General features: G+C 46.6%; 1 protein-coding gene across 1 annotated transcript in view; it reads right to left on the bottom strand.

Moving 5' to 3' along the window:
• LOC110165802 (NACHT, LRR and PYD domains-containing protein 3-like) overlaps positions 1–22,500 on the bottom strand; it is a 155,503-nt gene that overhangs the window by 132,044 nt on the left and 959 nt on the right. The window contains 10 exon segments of the mRNA XM_055148806.1: positions 8,182–8,228; positions 8,450–8,614; positions 8,680–8,847; positions 9,090–10,114; positions 10,116–10,969; positions 11,273–11,456; positions 14,360–14,399; positions 18,114–18,254; positions 19,550–19,662; positions 21,863–22,004. Of these exon segments, the coding sequence (XP_055004781.1) occupies positions 8,182–8,228; positions 8,450–8,614; positions 8,680–8,847; positions 9,090–10,114; positions 10,116–10,969; positions 11,273–11,456; positions 14,360–14,399; positions 18,114–18,244 (2,614 nt within the window). The 5' untranslated portion in view covers positions 18,245–18,254; positions 19,550–19,662; positions 21,863–22,004.

The following is a 22,500-nucleotide window of genomic DNA, read 5'->3' as shown; positions in this document are numbered from 1 at the left end:
ACTGGTCAGATCTTTAACTATAAAACACCTGTAATTGAACATATGCAAGGAAGATACATGTAATCCCATACTGTGGAACATTCCATGTGTGGTAAGCCTGGCATGGAGGGTCATGTGTATGTGGCCACGCAGCAGGAGAGCTCCCATCTGCCTCCTCTGAGGGGCGCTGTTGCTGGAAAGGTCTGTTTCTGTTTCCAGCAGCAGCAGAACAGGGCTTCAGTTTACAAAGTGACCAGATTATTCAGTAATGTTATGGTCTGTGAAGTCACATACAAGTGAATTTAAGATTGAGGCTTGTGCAGCAACAAGTGTTAAAGATTTAGTCAAATAAAATCTGACAAGCTTTTCTTTTCATACTTGTCCCTGTGCAGCTCATGGGCTCTGTCCTGCAGGTAACACCACTGCTCACTACTCTGCTGCTACAAAGAAATAACATCTCCATGGAGACTTCCTTCTTAGAAATCCCACAGTGCACCTTTAATATGAAGATAAGCTGGTCCTCACGTTCGGTTCTGACTCACCAGTCAACAGTATTATTGTTCAAGTCTCTACATTTCACTTCATCTCCAACAAGAGACCTGCAAGCTCCAGAGCCACAGCAGACCCACCACATTCCACCACATGTTTCCTGCAAACAAGGACAGGTGAAGTGTCCCTGTCACACACGTGTGAATAATAGAACGGACAGAAGTACTTACCAAATGCAGACACGGTGTTCGATTCAAAAGCAGACGTGGTGTTTACTGAAGACCTGAAGAACTCTCCCTCTGACCTGTCTGTGTGTAACTCGGTCTTTTATCCTGCTCCAAACTTTACCGTTTTCTTGATAACATTGTGCTGGTCAGTCGTTATTCAGCTGCTGCCCACAGACTGGAGATAAACACAAATATAGTAAAAGTAATAGTACTTATTATATTTTTATTACATGTGTAAGTCAAATAAAGCCTGAACATGACTCCTTACAAGGCCAACGCTTCACTGCAGAGACTCTGATAGTCAAAAGAGCCGATATCCGTACTCTTCTGGCTCCTTCTGACTCTGGCTCTTCCACTGGGATCTTGTGGCTCCTCTCTCTGGACCTGCTGCTGTGGCCTCGTCGTTTTGTTCTTAAATGTTCTTCTGAACCCACACCAGCTTCTCAAAGCCTGATCCCGTCAGATCTCAGAAGCTCAGCAGGAGCCACAGGGAGGTGCCATTGTGTCCTTAGGCAAGACACTTCACCCACATTGCCTAGTAAGAATGTGGAGTGTGTGTGAGTGATGGTGGTGGTCTGAGGGGCCGATGGTGCAGATTGGCAGTCTCACTTCCGTCAGTCTGCCCCAGGGCATCTGTGACTACAATTACCACCACTTTGAGTGTCCAAAAAATCACTATAGAAAACTGATGCATTATTATTATTATTATTATTATTATTATTATTATTATTATTATTATTATTATTATTATTGAACCAACGACACAAGATCCTGATGTTTTCATTTCTCTGTTTTGTTCCTAAATCAAGATCTGAACATAAATAACGGACCAATCAGACGCCTTCATTCCCTGAGGCCCCTCCCACTCGTGTTAGCAACAGGTTTGATTGACAGCTGGTGCATTCCTTCTCTGTTTCCGGTGAGAGGGTGGGACATTTAACCTCCTCCGTCATGATTGGCTCTTGTGTTGCTATGATACGCACGGACAGATTTCCAAATATGGAGCCTGTCACCGTGGCAACAGGAGCTTCATTTGAGTGGAGCTGAAGCTGTGGAGACAAACACTCATTGAGTGTGTTTACATGCACACCGTCAATAACCCGGTTATGATTGGCTTTTTTGAGTATCCTGGTTTCTTGATGGTTCATGTAAACACAGTGTCCCAGTTATTAGAAACCGAGTTACTGTAGCTGGTTTATTCTGATAGTAACTGTGATACTGTGTCATGTAAACACAGTACCCGGTTACTGCAACATAAAGTTAAGTCACATGTGTCCAAAAGACACTTTCCAGCCTTTCACCACAACAGTAGTGACATAAATTATTAACCAACATAAATAAAGTGACAAAACGAGTGAAATGACTGTAAAATAAAGAGCTGCGCTAAACCTGCACTCGTACGACCTGCACTCGTACGACCTGCACTCGTACGACCTGCACTCGTACGACCTGCACTCGTACGACCTGCACTCGTACGACCTGCACTCGTACGACCTGCACTCGCTAAAACATGAACTATCTCCTGTACAACACACACACAGAACAGACTCACCATCATCAGCACCTCTTCTGTCACAGAAATAACACACATAATCCACAGAGTCGAGTCATTTAGTCCAAAAGAAACTGATCACATCAGCGACACAAGGAGCAGTTGTTTTTATCGCCGCTAACAGTTTATGCTAATTAGCCAAACGGTCTTAAGTTTCGTTTCTGTAAAACATAAACAAATGTGATCAGAGCTGATTGATCTGATCAAACGGGCTGATGTGTCTATAGTGTTTATGGTTTATATGTTGTAAAGTTGAGTTTATTTGTTGTTTGTTGGTTTGATGTGTGCAGTGGATTGTGGGAGATCTCGTAGCTCCTTAGCTTCTTATGCTAAAGGAGCTCACGGTTTGTATTTTTCCTGGTTTATGAAATTGATTTAAGTTCATTTTTGCGCCTGCGCATTTGTAAGATTATGTCAAGAAACCGGGACACTCCATTTGATCATGTCCACGTGGATATGAGTGTCCAGGTTTCTCTGTGAACATGTAAACACAGTAACACGAACACTGACAGAACCGGGACATGGAGAATAACCAGGACACTGATGAACATGTGACACACTCACTCAGAACACTTTTTAAACAGTCTGTGGTAAATCCTCATCAGCACCACGAGCTCTCACTGCCACATGATTGGCTGTTGACCTGTCAATTACAATGCACTCGCCTTATCATCGAGATCGATTAAAGTTCGCAATCTGTCGATCTTTTGCTTTTTGGCACAGCCCTGTAACACTGGGCCTGTCATGCTCACACATTTTGAAGTTCGATATATCGCTCAAGTAAACACAGCCGATAAACAATAGTAGCGTTTGTATTAGTTTTTATTTGCATGTGTCACACAGAGCAGAGGTTTACATCGGTGTATATCTCATCATATAAACCAAAAAATAATCAAAATGCAATGACATGTTCCCACTAGTGCAAAGAAAAAGTCCCCACGATAAATACAGACCCCAAAAACACAGTTCAGGATTTCATGTGCAGAAAGATACGTGGATGTGGTGATGAGGGACTTTGCTCCGGTGAAGAGAACACTCTGTTTAAAAGTGCGTTACCGTGGTTACAATAAAACTGTTACGTCCCGTCCATCACACCAATGTCCTTCTTTACTGTGTTTAAGAGCAACTTTTCTGCTGCATCCACTTTTTTCTCTTTGTCTCATGTTCTAACGTTGTTCCCTCTTTAAAATCTGCCTGAAGAGGTTTTAGATGTCAGCCATGCATGTTTGAGTCATCTAGTGATCTCTCCCAGGCAGCTTGTAGTTTCATTAGTGGGATGCAGGCTGATTGTGTTGTGATGGGGGAGTGACTTAGCGCAGGGAGCAAAGTGAGGAGCGATTATATATATGATTATATATGTGTGAGTATATATGTATGTATATATAGATAGATAGATACATAGATAGAGAAAAGAGAGAGAGAGAGAGAGAGCTAAGAGTGAGCGAGACATCGACTCACTGATCCACACCACCAGGATCTACAGCACAGACACTGGGATGTCATTCAAGCTTGAGAAATGTAGCAGGATGGTGACAAAGAGAGAGAAGGTAGAACACACAGAGGGTCTCACTCCCAGAGGGAACAATAGGAGACGTTGAGGACAGTTACAAGTATCTTGGTGTCCCACAAGCAAATGGCTCCTCGAAGAGGCAACAAGGAAAGTGACTATGGCCAAATACCTGCAAAGAGTCAGACAAGTCCTAAGAAGCAACTCAATGGAAGAACAAGGCCCAGGCAATAAACAGCTACACCCTGTCAGTGATCAGATCCTGCAGGAATCATGCACTGACCAAAGGAGGAGATACAGACCACAGATGTTAAGACACGAAAGCTCCTGACCATGTGGAGGGTTCATCCCAAATCCAACACCCTGAGACTGAACAAAAGCCAGAAGGAAGGAGGCCGAGGACTAGTGAGTGTGAACCACTGTCCAGGATGAAACATCCAAGCTCCTTGAGGACATCAAGGACAAGGCCCCGACAGATGAGGAGCTCAGAGAAGGTCTCAGACAGTGGGGTCCAGAGGAAGAGGAGCTGGAGGGACCATCATGGCAGGACAAACCCCTACATGAACCACCAGAACAGAACTGAAGTGGCTGATATCAAGAAATCCTACCAATGTCTTGAGAGGGTCTGAAGGACACACAGAGGCTCATCCTGGAGCTCAGGAGCAGGACCTGGGCACTCGAGCAAGAGGCCCAGATCTACCACACCAGACCAGAGCCACAGAACTGAAGGTGTCAGATGCTGCAGGGAAACAAACATGGAGCCACAGAACCAAGTGGCGGGCAGAGTGTACAGAAACATCTGTGCAGAGTACGAGCTGGAAACCCCAGGATCAAGGTGGAAACACCTCCAAAGGTTGTAGAGAAAGACCGAGCCAAGATCCTGTGGGACTTCAGATACAGACTGACAGGATGGAGATGGACCAACCAGACATAGTGGAGGTGGAGAAGAAACAGAGCAGAGCCGTGGTGGAACATCACAACACCAAGAGATGGAAATATCAGGAAAAAGGAACATGAGAAACTAGAGAAACACCAGGGGCTCAAGGAGGAGCTGGAGAAGGTCTGGAAACTGAAGACATCAGTGGAGCCTGTGGTGATCGGACACTCGGGCTGTAACCTCCAAACTGGAAGAAACTACAACAGATCCAGGAAAAACAACAGAACATCTCAGTCCAGAAAAGAACAGAACAGCAAAGATACTGAAGAACTGTCAAACTCCCAGACCTCTGATAGAGGAGCTGAGCTGGATGAGGGAGAGAACAACCACCATGGAAGGTGAGGAACACTTTAAAAATAAAATAAAATACACACATACATGCATACATATTTATATATATATGTATGTATGTATGCATGTGTGTGTGTATGTGTGTGTGTATTCATTTGACCTCTCAGGTTGTATTTGAATTCCATCCATTCCATTTTCTTCCACTTCTCTGGGGTCGAGTCTCAGGAGCATCAGTCTAAACAGGGACTCCCAGACTTCCCTCACCCCAGACACTTCCTCCAGCTCCTCCAGTGGGACCTGAGGTGTTCCCAGTCCAGTCCAGAGACATCGTCCCTCCAGTGTGTCCTGGGTCTTCTCCTCCTCCCGGTGGGACATGAACACCTCCTGAGGGACACGTCCAGGAGACATCAGAACAGACGTCCTCCCCTCAGACGCTCCTCTCCACGTGGAGGAGCAGCGGCTCTACTCCGAGCTCCTCCCATGTGACCGAGCTCCTCACTCTGTCTCTAAGGGAGACGCCCGGACGTCCCTGCGAAGGAATCTCATTTCGACTGCCAGAGGTGAGGGGAGGAACGGAGATTGACCGGTAAATCAAGAGCTTCGCCTTTGGGCTCAGCTCCTCTTCACCACAATGGTCCAATACAGCAACCGCATCACTGCAGACGCTGCACCTGTCCATGACGTATGTCTATAACGTCTATGAATATCCCAGTTGAATACTTTTTCACATCAATATTATTAGTTATCTCCTCTATAGGTTCAGTGAGGGCAAACACTGGTGATCGCTGAAGCTGCGTTGGGGTCATTTAGGATCGTGTATTTGTCTATAATTTATCTAGTCTGTATATAGATTTTCTACATTTTTTGAAAATTGCAGCAATATTGTCAAATATATTTTTTTCACCACCTTTATGGATTGGAATAACTCACTATTTTCATTTGTTCTGGAAATATGCCAGTTTTAAAAGATAAGTTGAAAATGTAAGCTAATGTCAGAGCTATTACATTGACAACTCTCTTAATGATGGAATATCTAGTTCATTACAGTCTGAAAATCATTTGTTTATAAAACTTTTCACAAAATCAATGATTTCATTTTCATTTGTTGCACAGAAAAACATGGGATGTGGGTTTGTGGCCACATTATCACATCTAAGCTCTGCACAGGGTGGAACTATTCTGGAGGCCAGTCGAGAACCAATATTTATCAAATAATTGTTGAACTCATTTGCAATTTCTTTTAAATCTTTTTTTTTTTTCATTTGCAATAAAATTATCTTGTAATGGTAAATGGTCACATTTTTCTATAGAGCTTTTCCACCTTCAAGGCTCAAAGCCCTTTTCAACAAGGAACCACTCACCCATTCACACACACATTCATACACCAGTGTACGCAGACACTGTGGGCAAGGTGGGTTAAGTGTCTTGCCCAAGGACACAATGACAGCATTCACCTGTGGGAGCTGGAATCACACCAGCAACCTGTGGGTCAGTGGATCTGACGCTCAACCTGAGATGTTTATGTCGAGAGCTGGAATTGAACCACCAACCTTCAGATCAGTGGGCGAATGCTCCACCAACTGAACTACTGCCGCCCTAAGGCTTCATCTCTTGGTACATTTTGAATTACTTCATTGATTGTGCTCCACAGCTTTTTAATTTGGTTCTTATTATTTTCCAATAATGTGCTATAATATTGTTTTTTACAAATTCTTAATATATTGGTTACGACACACAAGTACAGTTGTCTGGGTGTGATGAAATAAAAGTGTGCACGACTTCTTCAAAAAGTTTTAAAGATTAAAAAGGTTTGACTTCAGATAAAAGTCACAAATGATAAAATCTTGATTTTAAAACTCTGTTCATCTGTTTGTCAAATTTAAAATCACTGTCTAAGGTGACGCTGAGGTTGGTGACTGTGGGGTCCCACATCAATGAGAATTCTGCCGGACCAAAACATCATCACTCAGTTTTTGGGCCAACTGAGCCTTGACGTCAGAAACACAGTGGAGTCGAGGTGTCAGGGAGCAGTGATCCTTTTTTCCAATAGGCAAGTAAATCTGGCATCATCTGCACAAAAATGGTAAGAAAGTGAAGAACTGTCCTGGTACAGTGACTTTGGCCTCGTTCAGTTTCTGTGTTTAAAGTTTTTATTGAATCAAAATCAAATTTCAACAGTGACACTGAAACTCCATTTTGTTTTCTTCTTTCTCTTTATGTTTTGTTCTCATTGTGGGACAAGTCCAGTTTCTCTTCTGTTTTGTTGCGTCTCTTTCACTAGACTCACAGCGGAATCTTCACTCACCATTCTAAACCCTGGAAACAGAGGCTCGGAGAAGGACGAGAAGAAGGTCCAGAGGTGGAACAGTTCTCCATCAGAGGAGACCTTATAGTAGGACAGTTCTCCAGCCTCAGAGTCCAGGAACACGCCCACTCTCTTCGAGGTCACGCCAGTGAGAAAGAGTCGTGTTGATTTGCTGTCATGCGAGAAAGAGAGCTGTCCCTCACCATAGAACTCCAGACTCCAGGAGTGATCATTGTATCCAAATATATTTTCCAGTCCCGGTCCGCACCGTGTGATCTTTCTGTAACTCATTGCTACAAAAAGCCCCCCCGTCCAGTCCACCTCCCAGTAACAGCGCCCGCTCAGGCCAGTGCAGCTCAGGACCTGTCTCCAGTGTATGAACCTGTCGTCATGATCTGGATACTCCTGATCCTCCTGTGCAGTTGTCAGAGTCCGATGGTCCTCAGACAGAAGCAGACGTCTGTGCACTGAGTTTGGGTCCAGAGAGAAGTCACAGAAGTCTGAAACACAAACACTTCACCTCAGTCTTTTGTTCTGTCTATTTCTTAAACTCTCAGATGCTGGAGAGAAAAAGTAAAGGAAAACTAGGCTGGACGTATTTGAAACTCTCTGAAACATTTTCATATCGTGTAGACGAGATGAGTGTGGCTCTTGTTTACAGTACGGTTGCTCGGTCACAGTTATAGAACCACTTCGACATGTCACATCTGCGGCTCATGGCCCAGTGAAATGATAAACTTCACCAAAATGGTCCAATGAAGGAAAACTGGGTGAGATTTGAACCATTTGAAACTGAGTGAATGACCTGAGTGAATGACCTGAGTGAATGACCTGAGTGAATGACCTGAGCTGTTCTCTGCTCTTTACTGTGTGAAAGAAACAAAACAAACTCACACTTCCTCAGACCTGGAACCATCCAGCGCTCTCCAGCAGGATCCAACCTGAAACACACAAGTCCAGTTTAGACCAGACCAGGACCAGACCAGGACCAGACCAGGACCAGACCAGGACCAGGACCAGACCAGGACCAGACCAGGACCAGGACCAGACCAGGACCAGACCAGGACCAGACCAGGACCAGACCAGGACCAGGACCAGACCAGGACCAGACCAGTACAGACCAGGACAGACCAGACCAGTGACAGGACCAGTGCATTCTCACCTGACAGACAGCAGGGGGCGCTGGTCCTGTAGAGCGGTCAGGAGCTCGGCGGAGGGTCCTGGATGGTTGTAGCTCAGGTCGAACTCTCTGAGGTGGGAGGGGGCGGAGCTCAGAGCTGAGGCCAGAGCAGCCCCGCCCCTCTCTGAGACCAGACATCCAGACAGCCTAAAGACACAGCATTACACTCATGTGGACACAAGGGGGCAGAGTGCATCATGGGAGCGTCTCACCTGAGCGTCTCCAGTCTGCAGGGGGCGCTCTTCAGTCCAGAACACAGCAGCTCCACTCCTGAGTCCTGGAGGTCGTTGTGACTGAGATCCAGATGTGTGAGACTGGAGGAGCTGAGGACTGAGGCCAGAGGAGCACAGCTGTGAGGAGACAGACCACAGCCACAAAGACTGAGGACAGAGAGGGACATTAGAGACTAGAACCTCCACACAAGAGTTTAAATACAGTCTGAGGACAGAGAGGGACATTAGAGACTAGAACCTCCACACAAGAGTTTAAATACAGTCTGAGGACAGAGAGGGACATTAGAGACTAGAACCTCCACACAAGAGTTTAAATACAGTCTGAGGACAGAGAGGGACATTAGAGACTAGAACCTCCACACAAGAGTTTAAATACAGTCTGGACTCACAGGGCTTTGGTGGAGGCTCTGACCACCGGCAGCAGACCCAGGAGAGCGTTCTCTGAGCCCTGGTATTTCCTCAGGTCAAACTCGTCCAGGTCTGAGTCTGAGGACAGTAAGATGAAGGACAGAGCAGACCACTGAGCAGGAGACATGGTTCCATCAGCGTGACGACCTTCTCTCATGTTCTTCTGTATCTCCTGCACCAGACTTTGGTCGTTGAGTTCGTTCAGACAGTGGAACAGGTTCAGACTTCTCTCTGCAGACAGACCCTCTTCATCCAGCTTCTGTTTGATGAACTTTAATGTCTCCTGATTGGTCGGGTCACTTCCTGTGTGAGTCAGAAGACCCTGCAGCAGCCTCTGATTGGTCGGCAGAGACAGCCCCAGGAGGAAGCGCAGGAACAGGTCCAGGTGTCCGTTTGGACTCTGTAAGGCCTGGTCCACAGCAGAGCGGTAGAAGGCTGCCTCTGGTGTCATGGAGGGGACAGAGGAGATCTCTGTATCTGAATAGTCCTCAGACTCCTCAGAGTCTGGTGTCATGGAGATTTCTTGCGTCGAAGTGCATTTTCTTTTACGTTTTAATCCAGACTTTGGCATCTCAGAGGAGTGTGGTGTCTCCAGCAGGTTCTCTCCAGAGCTGTAGAAGGTCTGATGGACGTGAAGAGCAGCCAGAAACTCCTGCACACTCAGATGGATGAAGCAGTAGACCTTGTCCTGGTACAGGCCTGGCTCCTCTCTAAAGACCTGTGTGAACACTCCGGAGTACACTGAGGCCGCTGCAGCGTCCAGCCCACACTCGCTCAGGTCACTCTCGTAGAAGATCAGGTTTCCTTTCTGCAGCTGCTCAAAGGCCACTTTTCCCAGAGACTTCACCATCTCCCTGGTCTCTGGAGTCCAGTGAAGGTCCTCCCCTGATCCCTGCTGATACTTGATGTTCTGGACTTTGGCCTGCACCACCAGGAAGTGGACGTACATCTGTGTGAGAGTCCGGGGCAGCTCTGGTTCTGTTTGTTCCAGAAGCTTCCGTAGAACCTGTGGAGAGGATCCAGCAGAAGATCGGGATGTGGCTCATGATGTGGAGGCTGCGGACGCTCTTGATGTGGGAGATGACGACCGTGGCCTGGTCTCTGAACCTCTTCCTGAAGTACTGCTCCTTCTGCGGGTCGGCGAACCCTCGCACCTCTGTCACCATGGAGACGCACTCAGCAGGGATCTGATTGGCCGCGGCGGGGCGCGTGGTTATCCAGAGGAGAGCGGAGGGAAGCAGGCTCCCCCTGATGAGGTTCACCAGCAGCACGTGCACTGAGGCGGACTCTGTGGGGTCGCTCAGGACCCGGGTTCGGCCGAAGTCCAGAGGAAGTCTGCACTCGTCCAGACCGTCAAAGATGAAGAGCACCTGGAGCTGTTGGAAGCTGCAGAGATCTTTGGATGGACTGAAGAAGTGGTGCAGCAGCTCCACCAGGCTGAACTGTGTGTCTCTGAGCACGTTCAGATCTCTGAAAGTGAAGGGGAACAGCAGCTGGAGGTCCTGGTGGGCCCGGCCTTCAGCCCAGTCCAGACTCAACTTCTGAGTCAGCACTGTTTTCCCCACGCCGGCCACGCCCTTCGTCAGCACTAATCTGATTGGCTGTGGTGAATGTGGGCGGGGTTTAAAGAGCTTTTCACGTGTGATGGTCTCTGGAGCGGCCGGTCTCCTGGACACCGTCTCCACGTGTCTGACCTCATGTTCCTGGTTGACCTCTGAGGCTCCGCCCTCTGTGATGTAGAGCTCTGTGTAGATCTGGGTCAGGGGGGCGGAGTCTCCTGCTTTAGCCACGCCCTCAAACACACGACTGAACCTCTGCTGCAGATCACACTTCAGTTTATCTCTGAATCCAACTTTACTCCCTTTAAACAACACACAAGAGTTAGAATGTCAAACATGTCACATATTTCATACAGGAGGAAATCTGACACACAGGGAGGGACCTGACACACGGGGAGGGACCTGACACACGGGGAGGGCACCTGACACACGGGGAGGGCACCTGACACACGGGGAGGGACCTGACACACGGGGAGGGCACCTGACACACGGGGAGGGCACCTGACACACGGGAGGGCATGACACACGGGAGGGCACCTGACACACGGGGAGGGACCTGACACACTGGGATACAGGAGGATGGGAGGGCATCTGGAGGTTCTTACTGTCTCTCAGGCGCTGGGCCAGATGTTCCTGGTCCATCCTCTTCAGGAAGTCCAGGGTGATGTTCAGAACCTCTCTGCTCTCCTCCTCCTCACTCTCGGAGCATTCTGGGTAATCTGAGGCCAGGAGCCTGTGGAGCCTCTGCAGCTGCTGTTGGACAAAAGTCAAGACGTCCTCCTCCAGACGCTGGAACAGAACAATAAGAGAAGAGTTTTAGTCAGAGAGGATCTGAGGAGCCCCAAAACCCCACACATGCTGTGCTCGTGAGGTATCCATCCATCCATCTTCTTCCTCTTTTCCAGGGCCGGTTTGCGGAGGCATCAGTCTGAGCAGGGACTCCCAGACTTCCTTCACCCCAGACACTTCCTCCAGCTCCTCCAGTGGGACCTGAGGTGTTCCCAGTCCAGTCCAGAGACATGGTCCCTCCAGTGTGTCCTGGGTCTCCTCCTCCCAGTGGGACATGAACACCTCCTGAGGGACACGTCCAGGAGACGTCAGAACAGACGTCCTCCCCTCAGACGCTCCTCTCCACGTGGAGGAGCAGCGGCTCTACTCCAAGCTCCTCACTCTGTCTCTAAGGGAGACGCCTGGACGTCCTGCGGAGGAAACTCATCTGTGTCTCTTGTATCGTGGATCTGGTCCTTCGGGTCATGACCAGAGGTGAGGGGAGGAACAGAGACTGACACTAAATCCAGACTCAGCTCCTCTTCACCACAAAGACTGGTACAGCGACCGCATCACTGCCCACGCTGCACCTGTCCACCTGTCAATCTGCCCACGCTGCACCTGTCCACCTGTCAATCTGCCCACGCTGCACCTGTCCACCTGTCAATCTGCCCACGCTGCACCTGTCCACCTGTCAATCTCACGCTCCATCCTCCCCTCACTCGTGAACAAGACCCCGACACTTGAACTCGTCCACTTGAGGCAGAGACTCTCCACCCGCCCGGAGACGACAAGACGCTTTTTTCCGGACCAGAACCTCGACCTCGGATTTGGAGAATCTGATCTTCATCCCAGACGCTTCACACTCGGGTCAAACCGCCCCAGTGTATGAGGTGCCAAGTGTCACAGGGCTTATTTCGTGAACAAAATGCCTTTTGTGCCACAAAAAGGAGAAAATGGTTACAGAATTGTAAAACACCATGATGCCTTTCGTCCACAGAATGCACACATCGATTGTTAATGTGTCCACAAAATGATGAAGACAGTAGGTCATTTTATTTTATTTTATTTATTTTGTGGCCAAAAAGCAAAACAGGTTTTTCATGATGCACTGAATTTGCGGTTGACTAAATCATGTTGCATTTTATTTCACACCGAACAACCTTTGAACTAATCGTTTTTTGTAACTGAAGCGTTGAAGTGTAGCCGAGACCAGGGGTCAGGAACGTACAGCTCGCGAGCCAAGTGTGGCTCTTTTGATGATAGAATCTGGCTCGCAGATAAAACATAAAATATTCTACTAGTTTTAGGCTACGTTTACACACAGCTGGGTATTTTGGGAAACTAATATTTCCCTCCCTCCGTTTTCCAAAATAACATCGTGCACACAGCATCATTTTCAAAAAAGTTTTCGTTTACATCAACCCGTATAAATCCCCCATCGAGCGCCGTCAGAACTACACTGAGCCTCTGGGAGCACCTGGATCAGACTCAAACCTGTAGCATTTATTTCATTACAGTTGTAAGGATTACTCACTAATACCTTGAAAAAAACATGCATTAGTGAGTGGGCTCACCTCTTCATATGTTAAAGAAGTGGCAAAATCACTGACCTCCGAGTCCTTGTTCATCTCTGCTCATGGATATGATTGTGCAAATGCAAACACATGAAAAGTGTTTGCACATGTGCATTGCTCGTATCACTGTTAAAGTTTTGTAACTTGAGTAACTGTTAACTTTAGTAGGCAGTTATCTTGTTCATCATGCTCCATTTTTCAGTGTAGCTCTGAAGCTGAACCATCAGACTGACACATGTTTGGATAAATCCTTTGGTTTGAGCGGCTCGTGTCTCATCTGCAGGATCTGTACAGTTTGTGTCATCGAGCAAAAACAAGAGCAACTTGTAAATTTAGCCCTGATGTGATCTGTGACTTTGGCCAGAGTCAAACAGGATCACACATTTATATTTGTGTGAGACCAAAGTGTCACGTCGGAGTCACTTCTGAAACTGACAGACTGATGTTTCATCTGGATGTAGTTGTGATGTTTTTACTGGACGTGTTCTTTGTTTTCTTCAATTTTCTCAGTCGTCTGTAAACGGAGCAACAAAAAACTTTAGCCCAGATGTAAAATCAGCCTGAACGTTTCACAGTGACGCGTTTGTGTGGATCAACCCGTCTGGAATTTGGAGGAGGATTTAGAATGATATTATTTATTTAATAATTTATTGTTGGGGGAGCACTACCGCTGAAGTTACTCAGTTCTGCTTTAACACACATAACTGGGAAAGTCAGCTGTAAATTCAGTGCATCATGAAGAACCTGTTTTGTTTTTTGTCCACAAAATGACCTACTGTCTTCATCATTTTGTGGACACATGAACAATCGATGTGTGCATTCTGTGGACGAAAGGCATCATAGTGTTTTACAATTCCATAACCATTTTCTCCATTTTGTGGCACAAGAGGCATTTCATTCACGAAATAAGCCCTGTGACACTTGGCACCTCATACCAGAGCTGCAGGTCCTGGTCTGATGAAGACAACAGGACAACATCATCTGTAAACAGCAGAGATGATCCTGTGGTCCCCAAACCGGATCCTCCGGCCCCTGACTGCACCTTGACTGTCCATAAAAACAATGAACAGAACCGGTGACAGGGGCGGCCCTGGCAGAGTCCTGCATGCACCGGGAACAGGTCTGAATTTCTGCAGCAATGAACACAGCTCCTGCTCCGGTCACACAGGGACGCAAAGGACCCCGGACCCCAGACTCTCAGAGCGCCCCCCACAGGACACCACGAGGGACACGGTCGACTCTTTTCCAGATCCACAAAGCACATGTGGACTGGTTGGACAAACTCCCATGAACCTCGAGCACGATGGAGAGTGTAGAGCTGGTCCAGTGTTCGACTGGAGTTCTCACCTTGAATATGACGTCCAGCTGCTCCTCTGGGCCTGGCTCCCTGTCAAACAATAAACACATCATCATTTATTTATTCCAGACTCATGGTCCATAAAAGAACAGAATAAGACAGAGACAAGAGTAAAACAGGGTTCTAAAGTCACCTCAGTGTTTCCATAAGAGCAGTGGACCTGCACAGCACTAAACCTGACACTCAGCAGCAGCTCCACCACAGAGTTCACACTGTGGATTTATTCATCAGGTTTGTCATGAAACATGAGACCGACACTACAGGTCCTGGACTTTTCCAGCAGCATTCTGACACCATCAGTAGATACTTGAGCTTTTATTTTACTTATTTGTCATTTCTTTGTTGGACAGGGACAGTGCATATTCATGAACATCTGTAATTACACTTCTACAGCGCTTTTCCATCTTCAAGGCTCAAAGTGTTTTACAACATGGAACCACTCACACATTCATACACCAGTGCACACAGACACTGGGGGCAAGGTGGTTTAAGTGTCTTGCCCAAGGACACAGCGACAGCATTCATCTGTGGGAGCTGTGGATCAGTGGATCTGATGCTCAGTCAATGATGTTTTATGTCGACAGCGGGATTCAAACCACCAACCTTCAGATCAGTGGATGAACACTGCTGCCCCAAAATATAAAAATGTAAATATGTCAGACTATAGCAAAAAAAGATCATTTCCATCTTTTGTCTCTATCCAGGTGACACAGAGAATAAGTACAAAATATAGCTGCAAGCGGCATTGATAGGCCCTCGCGCTTACGCTGCGCCCTGCAAACGCCACGCCCCATAAATGCCGCGCCCTTCAGAACGCCACGACCTGCACCAACGCTAATAACCCTAAGCTTAAACCTAACTCTAGTTATAATCCTAAACATAGACCCAACCCTAACCCTAACTCTTAACCTAACCTATCACTTTTCAACATTTTTGCATGTGTTTATAAATAATAATAATAATAATAATAAAAATAAATAAATAATTCAAGATGGTGGACTTCTGGTTTGTAATGGGGCGTGGTCACAATATACATTTTTGTTCTTATTCCCATGATGCATGTGGCTACCAAATTTGGTTTGGCTGTCCGGCCTGTCCATCAAAATTTAAAACCCTTGATTGAGATCATCAGGTCTGATGGAGAATGTGTTTAGCCTTAGATCTGCTGAGGTCTAAAGACTATGGGGCTGTATCTTGCCCCTAGTCTTAGCTCTAAACCCAAGTGGCCGTGTCCAGGTGGAGCTGTTCTTCGCTGCTGGAGGTTGGAGTGGGACGGTACAAGTACAAATATGGTGTCTGCCTCTAAAGCTGTGGCATTTAAAAGCTCTGCCTGTGTGGGAAAAGTCTGTAAACTTTACCTCATTATCAAGCGGCACAGAGGAGTGTGGGGAAAAGTGAAATATGTGACAATAAAACGGCTCCAGAGCTTCACGATGCAAGTCCACACCAGCAGAGGCACAAGGAATATCCAGTTTTGTATAGGCCATGACAGAACTGACTGGGTCTGTGTTCCGAACCCTCCACGTGCACGTGCCCCTCATGCACACACAACTTTTTATAGGTTCCTCTGCTTTCGTGTCTGTCTCATGTGCTCCCATCTTACAGCAAACCCACTGCTTTCTCACACCTTCTCCCGTCTGTCCCACAGTCCACTCCCACTGACTCACCTGAGGTACAAGTGTCCACCTCAGGTCCCGCTGACTCACCTGAGGTACGAGTGTCCACCTCAGGTCCCACTGACTCACCTGAGGTACGAGTGTCCACCTCAGGTCCCGCTGACTCACCTGAGGTACGAGTGTCCACCTCAGGTCCCACAGACTCACCTGAGGTACGAGTGTCCACCTCAGGTCCCACAGACTCACCTGAGGTACGAGTGTCCACCTCAGGTCCCACTGACTCACCTGAGGTACGAGTGTCCACCTCAGGTCCCACTGACTCACCTGAGGTACGAGTGTCCACCTCAGGTCCCACTGACTCACCTCAGGTCCCGCTGACTCACCTGAGGTACGAGTGTCCACCTCAGGTCCCGCTGACTCACCTGAGGTACGAGTGTCCACCTCAGGTCCCGCTGACTCACCTGAGGTACGAGTGTCCACCTCAGGTCCCGCTGACTCACCTGAGGTACGAGTGTCCACCTCAGGTCCCGCTGACTCACCTGAGGTACGAGTGTCCACCTCAGGTCCCGCTGACTCACCTGAGGTACGAGTGTCCACCTCAGGTCCCGCTGACTCACCTGAGGTACGAGTGTCCACCTCAGGTCCCGCTGACTCACCTGAGGTACGAGTGTCCACCTCAGGTCCCGCTGACTCACCTGAGGTACGAGTGTCCACCTCAGGTCCCGCTGACTCACCCGAGGTACGAGTGTCCACCTCAGTCCCGCTGACTCACCTGAGGTACGAGTGTCCACCTCAGGTCCCGCTGACTCACCCGAGGTACGAGCGTCCACCTCAGGTCCCGCTGACTCACCCGAGGTACGAGCGTCCACCTCAGGTCCCGCTGACTCACCCGAGGTACGAGCGTCCACCTCAGGTCCCGCTGACTCACCCGAGGTACGAGCGTCCACCTCAGTCCCGCTGACTCACCCGAGGTACGAGCGTCCACCTCAGGTCCCGCTGACTCACCCGAGGTACGAGCGTCCACCTCAGGTCCCGCTGACTCACCCGAGGTACGAGCGTCCACCTCAGGTCCCGCTGACTCACCTGAGGTACGAGCGTCCACCTCAGGTCCCGCTGACTCACCTGAGGTACGAGCGTCCACCTCAGGTCCCGCTGACCGCTCACATTCTCGTCAGGTCCAGTGTGTTTGGTCTCACACAGGTGGACGTCTCATGGATTATGAAACACGTTTACTGTCATATAAATGTTTCTGTGTTACAGTTTTGCACACAGACATGAGACGTGCGTCTGCTTCGCTGTCACAGCCTCGAGGTGTCAGTGAATCAGTGAATCAGTGAATCAGTGAATCAGTGAATCAGTGAATCAGTGAATCAGTGAATGTTCGCAGAATCCGGCCGTGACAATGTGAATAAATCTGACATTGCAGCATTAGGACACAGAGTAAGAAAACAGACTTTAGGACGTCGCTGTAAACGGCCTCATGTGAACGAGCAGCTTTTGTACAGATCCAGGTCAAACCAAACTGTAGAGCAGAGCTGAGGTGATACAGGGAGCGGGCGAGGGGCTGTGCTCTGCAGTGGGAGGGTAACTGGACGACTCCCGCAGCACAAAAACATGTTACAAATGTGAAGCATTTATCATCCTAATAAATTTCTAAATAAAAGAAGCCTTGTGCATGTTACATGATGTTTTTCAGTGGACTCGTTTGATATTTATTTTTACGACTCTGTCTGCTCCACTCCACCTGATGTTCAGACACGACACACCGACTGTTGAGAGCTCCACCCCCCGCACTTGCTCTAAGAAGTGTTAAGACTGGGGGCAAGACCGGCCCTATGGGTGCTGTTGGTGAAGTGTGTTAGAAAAGGATAATCTTTGGTTAAATGTGTGTGAACTAAACTGTTTGCAAAGGGAGGAACTTCATCGACACCAGTTGGATCTGGTGCATCTCAAATGAGTTTATTCTGAGCTCAGAGAGCGTCAGACGCTGGAGCTCACGTGTTCTGCAGGACAGTAGTTTGACTCTGGACCACACGACCAGGACAGAGAAGATCTGAGGCGTCCGACAGTAACAGCTCTACTCAGTTTGGTCTCTGCGTGTGTGAAAAGACCTGTTCAAATGTCTCACCTCTGGTCTTCAGGAGGAGCTTCTCCAAACTCAGGAGGAAGGTTTTTGGAGCGGTCACTCTTCAGAGACACAGAGCTGGGAGCAGGTCCAGGTCTGGGTTTAGACCCGGGGCCAGGTCCAGGTGGGTCCATGTTGTAGGAGCTGGAATCAGAAGAAGAGTCAGTTTGAACAGAACATACTGAGATGCCTCCTGTTTAGAAGTTCTCCTGAGGCTAAAGGAGAACAGAGCGGTGGAGTCACTTCTGAGCACAGACTGTATAAAGACGAGGACTGAGGCGAGGGAGGGAGGGAGGGCAGCTTCATCCATGATATTCCTAATATGGAATTTGGAGCTGAGTTCCAAATTAGGAATAGGAATTTATTTATTCACAGCACAATCATGTTGAGCGAGTTAATACAAACATTTTAAGACCAAAATGACGAGGTTCACTCCAGCAGCCACAGAGAGAGGAGCCTCAGTTTCTCAAAGTCAAGCAAATTGGAGACAGAATCGATGGAGCCAGAAGCACCTCCATGTTCTCTTCCTGTTTGACAAGTGGCTTAGCTCTGTCCTTTTATATCCAGTCTATGCTTCTGAGTTGATAAAACCAAACCAATGCAAACCATAACTAGAGAAGCAGTCAGAGAGCGCAGACTCCGCCAAGGACCACAGTCCCCCTCATATTAATTGTGTTTTCCATAAATATTTGTCTCGTATCTTTCAATTTGGAATATGAAAGAGGATCCCATTGTCCATCCCTGAGTCAAATTTCATGGGGTTTGGTCAATAATTAACCCAGATATTGAGAAACAAAATTTTTGGCCCCATTTACCACAATGTTAACTAAAATTTCAAAGTGATCCAGAATCCAGGATTTCTTCTGGATCAAACCCAAAATGAAATCAGTTCTTCCTTTTCACATTTCCAACAAATCCTGAAAATTTCATAAAAATCGGTCCATAACTTTTTGAGTTACGTTGCTAACAGACAAACAAACAAACAAACAAACAAACAGACAAACAAACAAACAAACAAACAAACAAACAAACAGACAAACAAACAACAAACAAACAAACAAACAAACAAACAGACAAACAAACAAACAAACAAACAAACAGACAAACAAACAAACAAACAGACAAACAATCAAACAAACAAACAAACAAACAAACAGACAAACAAACAAACAAAGAAACAAACAGACAAACAAACAAAGAAAACAAACAGACAAACAAACAAAGAAACAAACTCCGGCAAAAACATAACCTCCTTGGTGGAGGTAATTATTAGTAACTGCACCAATATTGTGTAAGTGGATAAACAGAGAACAGCAGCCACACGTTTTAATACAGGAAGTAGAGAACAGGAGGAAAAGCACAGGTGTGAGAGCTGCACACTCATCTTTGGTTAAATGCAGTTGAACAAAAGTAAATAAAAAAATCCATAATATATTTACTGTGATGATGTGTTCAGGGTCGTCCTGGTTCAGAACAGCTGATTCTTTGAGACTTCTGTACAATGTGTAGAAGCCCCTGTGATCCTGTCCCACCTGAGCTCATCTGTCCCAAACTGAGAGCAGCTCCAGTCAAACACAGGATCATCCACAAGTCACAAGTTCATTCATTTGTACCAATAAACAAAAACAATGACATATGAATCCCTTTTAACAACCTAAGGTTTTACCGACACACAACTGGCTGTAAATATTTTGAAACTTGCATCTTGATTCAAATATTTGTCTTTTTAATTGATATTTTTAGTACACTTTTTGGTTTTATATTTTGTACAGATAAAAAGTCTGGAGGCTGTCACTGCCCGATTTGAAACCTTACCAGATTTTGCACACTTTTCCAAACTGCACATGCCCACATACTTCGCCAACCATGTTTTGACCAAACCTCGGAAAAACTTTGGCTCAAATTCACTCTTATAATATAAACTGTTAAACTGATCAATGGATCGATGTTGATCTGAACGTGCTGCACCCGTTAGATGAGGGTCCGACACTCACAGAGATGCAGCTGATATTTAAAGGTTGTATGGAGGATTATTTTTTTTGTTTCAAATTGTCAGTGAAAGTTTAAAACACCATTACAGAGACACAGCAGCCTTGTAATTATAATGACCAGCAAAAAAAAGAATGAAAATCTATCAACTGTGGACGTGTTGAGGCCAGATAAACATCAGCCAATAGAAAACAAGGCTGCCTCATTTTCTATTGGCTGTTAGGTTGTCAATCAAACTCCCTACGTTTCTAGTGTAACTGACGGGATTATGTGGTTTATGCAGCGGTTCTTCGAGGCTTTTTCAAACTGTCGCTTCCTCACAATTCGCACAAAGTTTGTCGCGACGGCGGACGAGAATCCACGACCAGTTCGCCGCAAAAGAAAGTCGGTTTTTGAGGTCGGTGAAAGAAGAAGAGAAGAGGAAAAGGAGCGAAGACAAACTGAGGTGATTCTTGGAGATTCCTTCCAGCGACGGCGCGACTGAAACAGACGAAGGGTCTAAAAACTGACACGTCGGTCGATAAAATATTTCTAGACAGGAAACTTCAACAGTGATTCTGAACACGTACGGATGTAAACAAGTGTGACTCTAGAGTAAAGCGGCGGGAGGAGATGTTTCTATTGAGGGAGAAACATCTGAAAAAATTGAAAAAGGACGGTCGCTGTATTTCTCTTCCCTTAAAAAATCCTCTATACAACCTTTAAATAAAAAATAAATAAAAAAACAGATTGTGTCATGTACTAATTAATAGGCTTCTACTTCATAAAAGTAAAACATTATGACATTTAAGCGGTCAGGACTTTTGAGACGACATTAACATTCACCTTTTATCCACAGTAGGAGAGAAAGTGTGAAGTGAACTGTAAAGGGAGGAACTCGTGACATCAGAGCGAGAGGGACACAAATCTAACCTGCTGCACCGAATTCAGATCAACGTCGACCGACACCGAGCGGTAGTGACGGACAAATGAGTCGGAGCTCGTCTCACGTGACCAAAGTGTGGAAGTGTGGGTCCCTCCCCCTGCTGCTTCTCTCTGCGCGTCGATCGCTTCAGTGCATCGAAGCGTTTCATTGGCTCGGTGAATGTTCCGCTCTGTGATTGGTTCAGAGTTTCAGAGTTCAGTGCACTTCTGTGGTTTGACGAGCGCTAAACTGTTACAGTATAAAAGACGCACCAATATTTATTAAAAATGTTGAGATGAGGATTGTGTGACGTTAGTGGTGATTTTGGCGACTTTTGGCGTTTGTTTCATTTTCGATGCGTCTACAAGAGGAAAAAAACTATAAATGGTTTGGGATCATTTTGATCTAATTCCACCAAACAAGGTCACACCTCTTTTCTTATTTACAGCTGTTATTTATGTTGCTCTTTACATATTATTTTAAATCATCATTATTATTGTTGTTGTTGTTCGGTGTCGCTCTGCACACAACTATTGTCTTATTGTTAAATTTGTCCACTAGAGGTCAGTGTTTCTCCAAACCTCAGACACGTCCAACCATTTGAGACGATATTGTGACTGAGGCGTCGATGCTTCACGAGGCTCAATTCGACCAGCACTACCAATCGGATCTGGTGCATCTCAAATGAGTTTATTCTGAGCTCAGAGAGCGTCAGACGCTGGAGCTCACGTGTTCTGCAGGACAGTAGTTTGACTCTGGACCACACGACCAGGACAGAGAAGATCTGAGGCGTCCGACAGTAACAGCTCTACTCAGTTTGGTCTCTGCGTGTGTGAAAAGACCTGTTCAAATGTCTCACCTCTGGTCTTCAGGAGGAGCTTCTCCAAAGTCAGGAGGAAGGGTTTTTGGAGCGGTCACTCTTCAGAGACACAGAGCTGGGAGCAGGTCCAGGTCTGGGTTTAGACCCGGGGCCAGGTCCAGGTGGGTCCATGTTGTAGGAGCTGGAATCAGAAGAAGAGGAACAGGAATTTATGTATTTACACCAGAATCATGCAAAACCAGTGAATACAAACATTTTAAAATGACAAGGTTCACTGCAGCAGCTTCTGAGTTGACAAAACTGTTTAGTTTGTGACAAAATCAACAGTAAAAATATTAAGCACAATTTAGCAAACACATTTTGTGACCTGGACACCTGTGACGCAGTCTTCATCTGTTCATGTGATGCTTGGAGATGATATGAACTTCTGTCAAACCCTGAGCCACTGATGACTGTGTAAAACAGTCTGTGGTTTATTATTCCTAATAAAATCTGTACAAATTTAGGGGCTATAAAATTTCTTCTCAGCTGTGACTTCTATGGTAAAAAAAAGTCTCCTCTTTTCATCAGAAAGTTCTTTTATACTGGGGTCTAACTCCAGTCTAATTATAATTACGAGTTTTACATCTCAAATGCCAAACTTCCAAATAGTAAATTAGAACATTCTTAATGGAGCT

Source organism: Boleophthalmus pectinirostris, unplaced genomic scaffold, assembly GCF_026225935.1.
Source record: "Boleophthalmus pectinirostris isolate CB_2022bp ecotype Guang Dong unplaced genomic scaffold, ASM2622593v1 HiC_scaffold_1, whole genome shotgun sequence".
In the NCBI taxonomy this organism is placed as follows: Eukaryota; Metazoa; Chordata; class Actinopteri; order Gobiiformes; family Gobiidae; genus Boleophthalmus; species Boleophthalmus pectinirostris.
This window is presented reverse-complemented; position numbering and strand designations above follow the sequence as displayed.